The following is a 12,226-nucleotide window of genomic DNA, read 5'->3' on the forward strand; positions in this document are numbered from 1 at the left end:
GGGAATGGGGTTTCCAAGGTTAGGGTTCTGAGGTTTTAAAAATCCTCCAAATTCTCACTGTATTGTATATCTGCATGTCGGCTTCAGAGTGTATTTACGGGGGAAAAGGTTCAGGTGCTGATGCAAACAGACAAAGTGGCCCACGGAGATGCTCAGGGCCTCACGCCATGATGGCCACCTCCTGAAGCCGACTGGCCTTCAGTGTCTCAGGGACAGGGGCTGGGGCTTGGTGCGCAGGGAAGAGAGCAATCCCTGCAGGCGGCGGCGCGCCAGCAGCACAACTCCCGGCCCTCCCTCAGCGCCGGCCCCGCGGGGTGGGAAGCTCCTCCCCGGCCTTTCCTTCCTCCTCCTCCTCCTCCTTCTCCTCCTCCTGCGGCCGCCGCGGGCGAAGGGTGAACGCTGCGGTATTTTGTCCCGAGCGGTGACCCCTCCTCTGTGGCGCGCTGCGGCTGCCGCGGCCGCCTCGCGTGCGGCGGCCGGAGGCTGAGGAGAGGTCCGCGCCAGCCGGGCGGTCTGGAGGCCGCGGGAGGCGGAGGCCGGGCCGCGGTCGCGCGCCGGAGGAGCCCGGGAGAAGAGGCGGACGCTGGGAAGGTGGGGGAGGCTCGGCACACTTCCCGGCCTCCGGCCGCCCCGCTGGCCCTGCAGCCGCCGCCGCCGCCGCCGCGGGCTCCCGCCCCGGGCCTGGCAGCCCCGGCCGGGGAGGCGACGCGGCGTGCGCGCCCGGAGCCTCCCGAGATGGCGGGCGGGCACTGCGGCAGCTTCGCCACGGCGGCGGCGGCGGGCAGCGGCGAGATCGTCCAGCTGAACGTGGGGGGAACCAGGTGAGTGGACGGGATGCTGCGGGAACAGGTGGTGGACGCGGGGCTTCCTTGGCAGGACGGAAGGGCCGGATCCCGAGCCGGTTAAAGCATTCCCTCCCGGCCTGGAGCCTGCTGGAGTGAGCGAGCCCCGGGCGCGTGGGGCCCGGTTACTGCCCCCCGTGGGCAAGCCAGCCTCTGCTCCTCCCGCTTGCTAGGGCACGGGGCTGGAGGCACCTTCGTGGCCCGGGCCGCCGAATTCCTGGGCGTATCTGAGGAATGTGCGTTGAAGAAGTCTGTGGCCTGGGGTTTGCAGAGGAATTTGCCTCCCTTTGCTTTCCGTGCGTTTGGGGTCGATGTGCTGGGGCCTGTTGCGGTGAGCACCGAGGGTTTGCGGTGCTGCGTTGCGCCGTTCTCTCGGTGCACGGGTTTGACCGCTGTGTGCAACTTTCCGGGCCGTGTGTCCAGAAACTGCAGCGCGAAGCTGCTTCCAGGAAGCTTGGGATGCTGGCACGGCGTGGCGCATTGGAGTAAACAGACCGAGCTTTCTCTGCCTCGCCTCTCTTTGCCTTCCACTCCCTTTCGATGCCTTTTAGTAAGCTCCTTGGGAGGGTGGGTGGGGAGATGGGGTGGAAATCTTACTTTTTGTGTGTGGAATAGCTAAGATGTATGAGTCACTCCTCCCAGAGCAGGGCGTTTGGCAGCTGTTTGAAGGGAGTACGAGGTGGTTCGAAGGAGATCAGCAGTGACCAGCTCTGGAATGTAGCATGCAAGTATTTCTGCAGGGTTAGGGGGCCTGCATGGTTTTCCACATGAAGACTTGTAGTCTTTTTGTTTTCCAAGGCAGAAGCAGAGAGCTTCCATCTGCTTAGCTTTTGTTTTTTAGACTGTAAAATGGCAACGGTGTTTTTTTTTTTTTAAATTGTGTTGGAATCCTAAACGTGGCAGTGTGCTCTAGGATTCAACACAACACACAGTAGCATCGCAGTGTCTCGCCTTGCTTCCTCCTCCTTCTCTAAAGCAAAACCTTTAAAGGTTTGGAAAAAAAATACATTGTTGCCAGTATATTGAGACGAGGCTCATGGAGACGATTCATCCTTCATAACGTGAGAGGTGGGTTTTTTTTTTTTCCTCCTGAAATCATGGCAAAATATGACATGTAACTTCCGGGTACAAAAAAAAAATGGAATTAGCACGAGTAGAATTTCAGTGTATACCAAAGAATAGCGATGTGTTGTTCGAAATGCCAGCGTTAGCTTCTCGCGGCTGTTGATTGTTGGGTTTCTTTTCAGGCATTCGAGAAGCAGCATAGTGCTATGGTGTAAATGAAGCAGGTGTTTAGCATAGCAGTTACGGTGCCCATATTTGGGTGTTGGCTCCTCGTTTTGATTCTGCCTTCTTGATATCATGGCCTCTGGGAAGCAGCAGTTGGTGACTCAAATCTTACTCTCTGCCACTCATGTGAGAGCCACGGATTGAGCTCTGGTTTCTAGCTTCATCCCATGCCATTCCTGACTGCTGTGGGCATTTAGGCAGTGAAATAGCACAGGGGAGCTCATCCAGTCTCAATTAAATGCAGCTTCAAAATCAGTTGGTACCGTAATTTACTGTATATTGACGATAGATAGCTTAATATGGGTTGGTAATCATCTTGACTGTGATTGACAGTCATGTCCAGAAATAATAGAAATGAAAAAGAAATTGAAAATATTAGGATAAAATAGTTTATAGAGGAATAACATGGGCTGTAGGAAACAGCACCTCCCACTCCAAGTGTTCTCAGGATATTTTCTAGATTTGCTTTCATAGACTTAAGCCTGTTAGGCCTAGGAGATGTCTATAAGGCATTCCATCTGTTGTACAGCCTGGAGATGAACATGATCTCCTAAATGTCATTGTGAGAGAAAAAGACTGGTGTGCTCTGCTGTAACTGGGGCTTTGTGATTGGGAGCCCACTTGTGGACTTACAGCCTCGTCGGATAGACCGCAAGTCCCAGAGCAGCGTTTACTGGGAACACTGAGGAACGGGCCTTGCCTGAGTTTTTTTCAAGAGAAAAATAAGGTCTCCTTGTTTTCAGGAGAGATGTGGAACTGGACAGACTCTAGAAGCCATCAACTTTGTGATTCATTTAATACTGCCTTTCAGAAAGACTAGGATGCGTTTAGGATTGTTTGCTGTTTGCAAATAGAAAATAGTGGCAGCAAAGAAACCAGCAAAATTCCATTTGTGATTCACTCTATTCAGATGGGTATCAGTTTAGGGCTCCTAGGCGCGGTGCAGGGCCAGGAACTGCCCGTGGGGGCCAGGAGCAAAGCTTTGGAGTCAGCTGTTACTCTCAGGTCCCGGGGGAAGCTGTAGCTCACTAAATCAGCAACCTTTAGCCATTTTTTTTAAAGATGTATTTCTTTGAAAGTCAAAATTAGAGAGAGAGATGGAGGTATGCCATCTGTTGGCTGATTTTTCTCTGAGTGCTGCAACCACCAGAGCTGGGCTGGTCCGAAGGTGGGACCCTCCAGATTCTTTTGGGTCTCCCATGTGTGTGCAGGGGCCCAAGACAGGTGGAGGATTAGCATGCTCTACCACTGTACAGGTCCAAACAAGGTATTTCTTGATGCTTAGTTTCCTAAAGTGTAAAGTGACAATGGTTACATTTACAGGATTTTTATTGGAATTTAAGATGAAATGTTAAATGAAGGGTTTAATACTACATTATTATAAATATTACAGATTAATTTCTAAAGATTTATTTATTTGAAAAGCAGAGTTAATGGAGTGGTCAGTCAGTCGATCTTCAATCTGCTGCTTCATTGCCTAACTGGCTACAGTGACTAAGGCTGGGAGCTGGGGACCCTGTCCAGGGGTCCCATGTGAGAGGCGGTGGCTCAGGCACGTGGGCGGTCTGCTCTGCTTTGCTAGGCACACTTAGAGGTGGGGCAGCAGGGACTCAAACCAGTACTTATGGTGCTAGTCTCAAGAGCAGCAACTTAACCCACAGCACCACAACACACCCTGTAATAAATAGTTTTAATTAAATTGCTTCCAGGTTAATTTAGTAGGAGGAAAGTAGCATGGAGCGTAGCAGTGAATTGCTGACTTTTTTAGTAGGTTATTTTTTTTTTCTTTGCTGAGATGATGTTGTGTGTGACCTTCTTGGCATGTGAAGGATATGAGATTTTAAAAAAAGATTCATGTTTCAGAGAATTATGCTTACCATGTGTTGTTATATACCCTAGCTTTCATGAAGTCAACTTTGGAACTAGTTTGAGGACATATTTTTACTATTTTTCCGTTTGCTTGGGAAAGAAACATTGGTAGGATGAGAACCCAGTGTTTTGGTGGAAAAAGTTCCAATAACTAAATGCACCTCAAAGTTGAATACGACATTGTGATTTTAGACAGATCTGTGTAATTTTCTATGTAACACGAATTTGAATTATTAGAAAAATAAACAGTAAATATGAAAGGGAGAAAGTTATAAACTATCCTTATTTGCAGTTAGTTTGATGGCCTCCTTAACTGAATCTCATGGTCGAGTTTTAGATTCCTGAGGTCTTACTTTTATTTCTTTGACCAAGTTGGTATTTGTTACTCATGGTAATCTAGTTTTTACTACTGTTTGATTGTGCCACTTGGAAGACAGAGACGGGAAGTGGGGTGAATTTTGAGGTTAGGCTGGAATGAGCACGTAGCAAGTGATTTGTACTCTGCTGATAATTACAACATGCTGATTTAGGTGAGGACAGGTGGAATGGCCGGTTAGTACTTCACCTGTACAAGCCGGGGAAGTCCTAAGCCATTCTGGTTGAAGTTTGCCTTAGTTTCCCAGAAACAGCTTGTGGCACTAGTGAGTCGCCTCTGTGTGTGTGTGTGTGTAGGTGTGAAAGAATAACGCACATTTAGAAACGGCATGTGGTGCTCACTAGGGAATGTGTGCGCAGGATAGTAGAGATGTGCCCGGCTGTGTTCTTTGTAAGATGATTTTCATGTAATGCCTTACGTGTTGACAGCAACATGTGTTATTTTCTGTCTTGGCAGTTGGCGTTACTTACTGGTTTATTGTCCCACTGCATTACCATGTATTTTGTTAAATATGCTCTAGAGTTGGGATCAAGCTGCCAAACACTTCAAAATAGCGATAGTTGCCAATTAATGGGTGTAACAGTTACAAATAACCCAGATTTTCTGTGTAATGAAAACTGCTACTTCATTGCCTAGTTCACAGTGAGTTCCACAATAGGTAATACAGGTAATACGAGTATAGGACAGCATATTTGAAAGTTGTTTCAGGGAAGATAGATCCGAGTGGTATCAAGAAGGACTGGCAGGACTGGACTGGTTGGACGCGCAGGGTAGTCCACCATGGGTAAAGAAACCCAGATGGAGGTGGGCATGAATTGTTTGGGGGGGTATTGGTAAGTGCTGTCTTAGAAGGGGTGAGGCCAGGTGTGTGGGGGAGATAGGAGTAGGACCTGGAGATAATCCTGAATGATATCCTGAGAAATTGACACTTGGTGTGATGGGATAATGATCGATTCTTTAGCACACTGGCTTGCCGAAGTTATGTTTTGAAGTATTGGATTTTGTTTCGGGCCTAGAAACAGTCGACCGCTGAATTGAAAGTGGTAAAATAAATTAAAAAAAAATTAAATGGAGTAAATATAATTGATATTAGCTATACCAATACAACAGCTTGTAAGTCATGAGCCAGAATACTAATAGGAAGTGAACAAATACTGAGATCTCAAATCATATTCTCATTTATAATACCAGATCTTTTCAATTACAGATTTAGTACCTCAAGACAAACGCTTATGTGGATTCCAGATTCTTTTTTTTCCAGGTATTTCCCTATAATTCTTTAGTACATTGTAATACATTTGACTATTTACCAAAATTGTAATGATTTCCCTTGGCAGTTAAAATTTCTGTTTTCTGAGTAAAAAAAAAGTTAACTCTTAGAATTTTTTTTTTAAATACAAAAATTTATGCTTTGACATTTGAATAAAAAATTAGAACATTCATGTGCAGATCTCCAAAATAAACTAGCTTTTTAATGACTTGCAGTTTGCTGAGTGGAAGAATTTCAACCCTTCGAGATGAAACTGGTGCTGTGAGTATATGTTTCATATATTCCTAAATTTTATCAGTTAACAATGCTCCATGTGTGGTATAATGGTGATTGAGAAAATGGAGAGTTTTTTGGTTTGTTTTTTTAACAGACATTTCTTATATATAAGAGTGTTGCTATAATTATGAGGGGAAATTGTAGGGAGAATTACTGAGAGCAATTGTATTTATGTTCAAAGGGAGGATACCAACCTACATTCGCAGTGGAGGCGGCAGTTCTTTAATAACCAGTAGCTGAAAACTTAATAGTAAATATATATATATGTATTTTTGCATTAGAATGGTAAGATGTTATAAATTAGTAAAGTCCTTGCAACTTTTTCTTTTTAAGATGTTACTTATTTTGATTGAAAAGGCAGATTTACAGAGGGAAGGAGAGACAAAGAGAAAGATTTCTCATCCGTTGGTTCACTCCCCGAGTGGCCACCAAGGCTGGTGCTGAACCGATCCAAAGCCAAGAGCTTCTTCCAGGTCTCCCACGAGGTTGCAGGATCCCAAGTTTTTGGGCCACCTCCAACTGCTTTCCCAGGCCATAAGCAGGGAGCTGGAAGGAAAGTGGAGTAGTTGAAACATGAACTGGTACTCACATGGGATCCTGGCACTTGCAAGGCAAGGATTTAGCCAACACGCCATCGTACCAGGCCCACAGTGGTTTTGTTTGTTTGTTTTGTTTAAGATTTATTTGTTCTTATTGCAAAGTCAGATTTATATAAGGAGGAGAGACAGAGGAAGATCTTCCGTCAGATTATTCACTCCCCAAGTGACCTCATTGGCCGGCTGGTGCTGTGCCAATCCAAAGCCAGGAACCACCAGCCAAGAGCTCTTCCAGGTCTCCCACGTGGATGCAGGGCTCCAAAGCTTAAGGCCATCTTCAACTGCTTTCTCAGGCCACAAACAGGAAGTGGATGGGAAGTGGGGCTCCCCGGATTAGAACTGGCATCCATATGGGATCCAGGCTCATTCAAGGCTAGTACTTTAGCCGCTAGGCCATGCTGCCAGGCCCCGCAATATTGTTTTATTTTGGTGAAAACCTTATATGGCTGTGGTATGTGACAGAAGAATTGTGATGTTTCACTGAAAAAAAAAAAAAAGAAGACAATGAGTTCTGCATTTTGGCAATGGTTGCAGTATGTATAACAGCCTTGGAAAGTAAATTACTGCTCTTTGTAGTGAGAAGTTCCCAGAAGCCAAAAGCTTCTAGTTTGGTGGGAGTGAGTGGCCAGTGGTGTGTTTGTTGTGAGATTTACAGATGAAACATGGCTGTCAAAGCAGACAAATGCACATGATATTATTTTAAAATATTCAGGAATAAGATCTCCACCGTGTGATGTGAGTCATTCATGTTCCGATTGAGTCCATTAAAGGTGTTTGAGTGTACATACTTAGTTGATCACAATATAGGTTTTTTGGTTAGCTAGTCTGTTCTGATCTACCAACATGTTTTTAAAAAGTGTTCAGTTTTCTGATTAGATCTTTTGAAACTGATTACAACTGTTGTTGGTATGCATTTTTAAGCATTTTATTTTTCCCATGTGTGCCTTATTTGATATTTATTTTTAATGGAATTCTGGCATTTCTCCCCAGTCCTCGAAGAAGTTGAGGTGGTAAATGTGACAGTGGTAGGAGAAGTATGTTCTTCCAGTTGTCACAGCAACAAGCAGTGTTTCGTTTCCTTGATTCCACTCTGTATGATAAAGTATCGTCACGATTTGCCTGTGAGCTGTGAATTATGAGTCCGCACTTGTCACCAGTTTTGATTTGACAATCTAAGAAAATATTGTCTATCATGTTTCAAAAGCAGTCATTGCATTCTGCAGTATATTAGGTAAAAATGTTTCTTTGAATTAGTTGAGAAAAACTGCCATACTTGATAACCTTTTCCTCTGATGAAGATAGCCATTTAACAGTGGCTGCTCAGAGGAAGGACACGACCACGTTAAGGATGCACGGTGTCACCTGTCTTGCAGTTTTGAGAGACTGGGAGGGAGGAACGCAGGAGGGGCCGTGTCAGGTCGTCCCGCCGTGCAGGTCAGGGAGGAGCTGGCCTACCAGGCTGACACAGTCTTCATCCACAGATATTCATTGACCGAGATCCAGCAGCATTTGCACCCATTTTAAATTTCCTTCGGACAAAAGAACTAGACCTGAGGTAAGAAATGAATTCTTTTAAAATTTTTATTGATAGTTTTGGGTTCCTGGTATATTTTATGAAGAAAAAGCGTTTTTGTCACCAGCATTGTTTTGGCTTAAGAGCAGCCTTAGCCCCCCTAGCCACGGGTCCTGGGGGGCTCTCTTTGGGGTGTGCTGGTGCTTTCTGACCCGTTGCCCTGCTCTCATGCTTGGTTCCTTCTGGTCACTTTCATTTGTAGCCACCAGTTGCCTTTTACAAACACAGCCCAATTAGGTTACTCTTTGCCTTCAAACCCCTGTTGAATATGTTATTGGACTGAGAGTTTAGGATTTGGAATTTCCTCCTCCTGTTTTTCCATATTCCAGTCTTTGCTTCATTTTTCTTTGTTATTATTTTGCATGTTATAGTTTTGTAGGTGTAAGGATTCCCCTCCCCCATTCCCTTCTCTCTCTCCCATAACTATCCTTACGTGAATACTGTCAGCCTTTCCTGGTCTCAGCCTAACGCTGACACCTTCAGGGGTCCTTATTGCCTCCAGCTGTAAGAGCGTTCCTCGTCACCTCTGCCGTCACCACCTCTGCCGTCACCACCGCGGCATGCGTTATTCTTAGGCCTGCTTTATAGTCCTTCTTGATTGCTTTCAACCCCCACAGGGCTCACGATCAGTTGTAAATCCAGTACCGTGCTTAGTGCATAGAGTTCATTATACAACATGTGGGTGTGTGTGTAAGGAATACTCATTTGAACTAGTTTAACTGGATCATGTTATTATAATCTGGGTTTTTGCTGGAGTTTTATTATTTTATTTCTGATATTTTGGAATGAGCGTTCACTAAGGATCTCCGGGCCTTCTTAGATACACCTTTTAGAAATCTGCTGTATTTTAGTGGCTGCTGTATAATGCTGTAGGATTCTTGTTTCGGATTCACGAGAAGGTAGCAGCCTGGCTTTGGTTAGGAAACACGTGAACTACTACTTTTTGGCTACAATGCTTTTGACCCATCTGGCTTGGTTAAAGATGCATGAATGCATTTCTCCTTCCCATTTGTGTAACTGATCTGTAAGTACACCACCCATCAAAGGCAGAATTCATGTCGGTGTCTATTTCCTGACTGCTTTTCTGACAGATTATTTCCTTCGTATTAAGAACTAGTAAATATAAATTCTCTGGGTGGGATCTTCTAAAAGAAAATGGGAAGGAATAATAAAAATAATTAAACAATCGTGAAAAAAAACAGCCAACAACTATGTTCTGATTCTGTTCCTTGCTTGAAAACCTTGTGTTGCTCTTATCACCTGTGCTATAATTACCATGTTTGTTTGCCCATTCTCCTTTGGGGCTGGAACATTGTTTGTGCCCTGCACTGCCTTGTAACGGCCAGGATATTGTACTATTAATATGGAGAGTTGTGACATTAGAGGGCTTTAAGCATTTTTAGGTTAAACTAGTCATAGCCAGTTAAACAAGTCACAACTACATTATAAATCAAAGTAAATGGAAGGTGCAGTTAGACTTGTTTCTTAAGGCTAGGAAGTATTTTTAGAAAGATAGTTACAGTTAATCTAGAATGGATCATGCACACTGTGAGCTCTGAAGCAGCTTCTCACGGTTTTCCTGTTGCTCAGCCGGTTCTCCAAGTCGTAACTGTCTTCATCTGGAGGACAGTAAGATTATCTTAAGGCTGGGCTTCCCTTTTCCCCTTCTAGGTTTTAAAGTTTGCTCCACAAATATTTATGATATAGCTGTCTTGTACGTACTGTGTTCAGTGTTGTGTGACGTATACAGAAATAGATCAGAAGTAGATGAGGCTTGCGGGGAGCTTACAGTATCACCAGGGAGGTTGAGATGTATAGAAATAATTACAATACAGAGTTAAAGCAATTCTGCAAAAGAAGTATCTGCTACCTTGCTGTTTGTTTTATCAGATACTTCTTTTGTTTATTTGTACTGTCCCAGTTTCATCTGAAAATCCAGTTCAACTGTGTGTGGATGGGTTTTCACTAACAAAATGTTTGTGTTTACTCGCAACTTTTGTTTGACTTTTTCAAATCCTTAAGAGTATTAGAAAAAGCAAGTTTTAAAACATTGTGATTTTGTACATATGAAGAATCTCGTATTTTTTGTCTGTTTCAAGGATCATCCAAGATGCCAGTATTCAAGGACTGACATCCTTTGTTGTGTCTTCACAGGGGAGTGAGTATCAGTGTTCTCAGGCACGAAGCGGAGTTTTATGGAATCACCCCATTAGGTATGCGTTCCCTGAGCTCTGTGTTAGATTTGACTCTAGGTGCACTGAACTTGCCCACATGGAAGGCCCAGATTTGATTTTTCATAGTGAAAACATGTTGCCAATCTCAATTGAACTTAAACATTTTCCTTGTCTTTCCTTGTTCTTTTTTAACTAGAGCACTGTTTTTCTGTTTGCATGTGTTCTTGACAAGTTTGCTTTGAACTGTTTTCAGTGAGAAGGCTTCTGTTATGTGAAGAATTGGAGCGCTCCCCTTGTGGCAGTGTCCTGTTTCACGGTTACCTGCCTCCACCAGGTAATCAGGCTTCGCTGTACTTAGAAAACATTTCAAGTTAGCCAAAACCTGCAAACAGGAAAAACTACTCCTACATTAGGAGTTTCCTGTTTGAGTTTATGACAAAAGTGGAGGATTTTAGGTTTTAAGTGAAACTGTACAGTAGAGGGGGGATTTGACAAACCTTTCCTGTGGGAAACCAGATAGGCTTTGAGAGCCAGCAGTCGGCATGGCAGCTGTTCAGCTCTGTCCTGTACTTTTAGGAGAGTGAACGGGCATTCCTGTGTCCCTGATGTCTTTGTTTCAGTGAACAGTAACTGTGCCGGATTATCTGTGGCGCATGGCTGGCTGACCCCTGCATTGCAGCTCTGGGTGTCAGGCCCCTGTGGTGGAACCCCAGGGGCTCTGCAGGAAGCCAGTGTCCCCTCTGTGCCTCCTTGGTTTTCACACCCGTGCTGCCTTTACCTGTGCTGGAGTGGGTTTCTGAACAGGGGTTCTTTTTTTTTTTTTTCCCAAATGATTGATTTATTTTTATTTGAGAGAGGATAACAAAAAAGGAGAAAGAGCTCTAGAGAGCAGGCTCTTCGGTCCACTGGTGCACTCCCCTAATGGCGGCAGTGGCTGGAGCTGGGCTGGTCTGGAGCCAAATGACTGGAGTTTCTTTCAGGTCTCCCACACGGGTGCAGGGGCTCCAGGAGTTGGGGCATCCTCCGCTGCTCTCCCAGGTTGTCAAGAATGAACTGCATTGGAAGTAGAGCAGTTAGGTGTGGGTGCTGGGGCTGCAGGTGGAGAATTAACTTGCCAGGCAATGGTGTCAGCCCCAAGGTTTCATTTTTAAAATAACTCCACTGCTAAATAAAAGATGTTTGGAAGATAGTGAAAATTTTCTTTTTATAACAGTTTCATTAGTACATTGTACTTAACATATAATAAATATACCATGAATGTAAAAACTTATTGACAGGGCTTGACTGATGGCTCAGAGGCTAAATCCTTGCCTTGCAAGCACCAAGATCCCATATGGGGCCTGTTCATACCTGGCTGCTCTATTTCCCATCCAGCTCCCTGCCTGTGGCTGGGAAAGTAGTAGAGGATGGCCTAAAGCCTTGGGACCCTGCACCGACGTGGGAGACCCAGAAGAGCTCCTGGCTCATGTCTTAAGATAGGCTCAGTTCTGGCCTTTGTGATCATTTGGGGAGTAAACCAATGGATGGACGATCTTTCTCTTTGTCTCTCCTTCTCTCTGTGAATCTGCTTTTCCAAAAAAAAAAATGAATCTTGAAAAAGAAAAAAGTGTTGACAGACTGAATTAGTTAATTCAGTCAATTCTAGAACTATGTGTAAAAATGGAGCATGAGATAAATCATAATCTTATAAATAATATGATAAATACCAAATTTGTTGAATTAGTTTTTTGTTTTAACTTAAATTATGTGCATTAAGTTGCTGTATTGGTACTTACATTTTATCTGTAATGACTACTTCTTAAAATTTAGTATTTCTACTGTTTAAAGATGAACTTAGAAATACATTAGTTTTCTTTTCTTTTTTTTTTTTTTTTTAAAGATTTATTCATTTTATTACAGCCAGATATACACAGAGGAGGAGAGACAGAGAGGAAGATCTTCCATCCGATGATTCACTCCC

The 12,226-nt window shown here is 44.2% G+C and overlaps 1 protein-coding gene across 3 annotated transcripts in view; it reads left to right on the forward strand.

The window, feature by feature from the left end:
• The first annotated feature begins 462 nt into the window (after positions 1 to 462).
• The window catches only part of KCTD3 (potassium channel tetramerization domain containing 3), a 38,728-nt gene continuing 26,964 nt past the window's right edge, over positions 463 to 12,226 (forward strand). For 2 of the 3 annotated variants that reach the window (XM_004578642.4, XM_036495208.2), the window contains exons 1-6: positions 463 to 821; positions 5,585 to 5,638; positions 5,863 to 5,908; positions 8,001 to 8,074; positions 10,247 to 10,305; positions 10,520 to 10,600. In XM_004578642.4, the coding sequence (XP_004578699.2) occupies positions 736 to 821; positions 5,585 to 5,638; positions 5,863 to 5,908; positions 8,001 to 8,074; positions 10,247 to 10,305; positions 10,520 to 10,600 (400 nt within the window). In that variant the 5' untranslated portion in view covers positions 463 to 735. The remainder of the gene's footprint in view (positions 822 to 5,584; positions 5,639 to 5,862; positions 5,909 to 8,000; positions 8,075 to 10,246; positions 10,306 to 10,519; positions 10,601 to 12,226) is intronic. The other variant, XM_004578641.4, reaches the window with a different exon arrangement.

This window comes from Ochotona princeps, chromosome 10 (genome assembly GCF_030435755.1).
Source record: "Ochotona princeps isolate mOchPri1 chromosome 10, mOchPri1.hap1, whole genome shotgun sequence".
NCBI lineage: Eukaryota > Metazoa > Chordata > Mammalia > Lagomorpha > Ochotonidae > Ochotona > Ochotona princeps.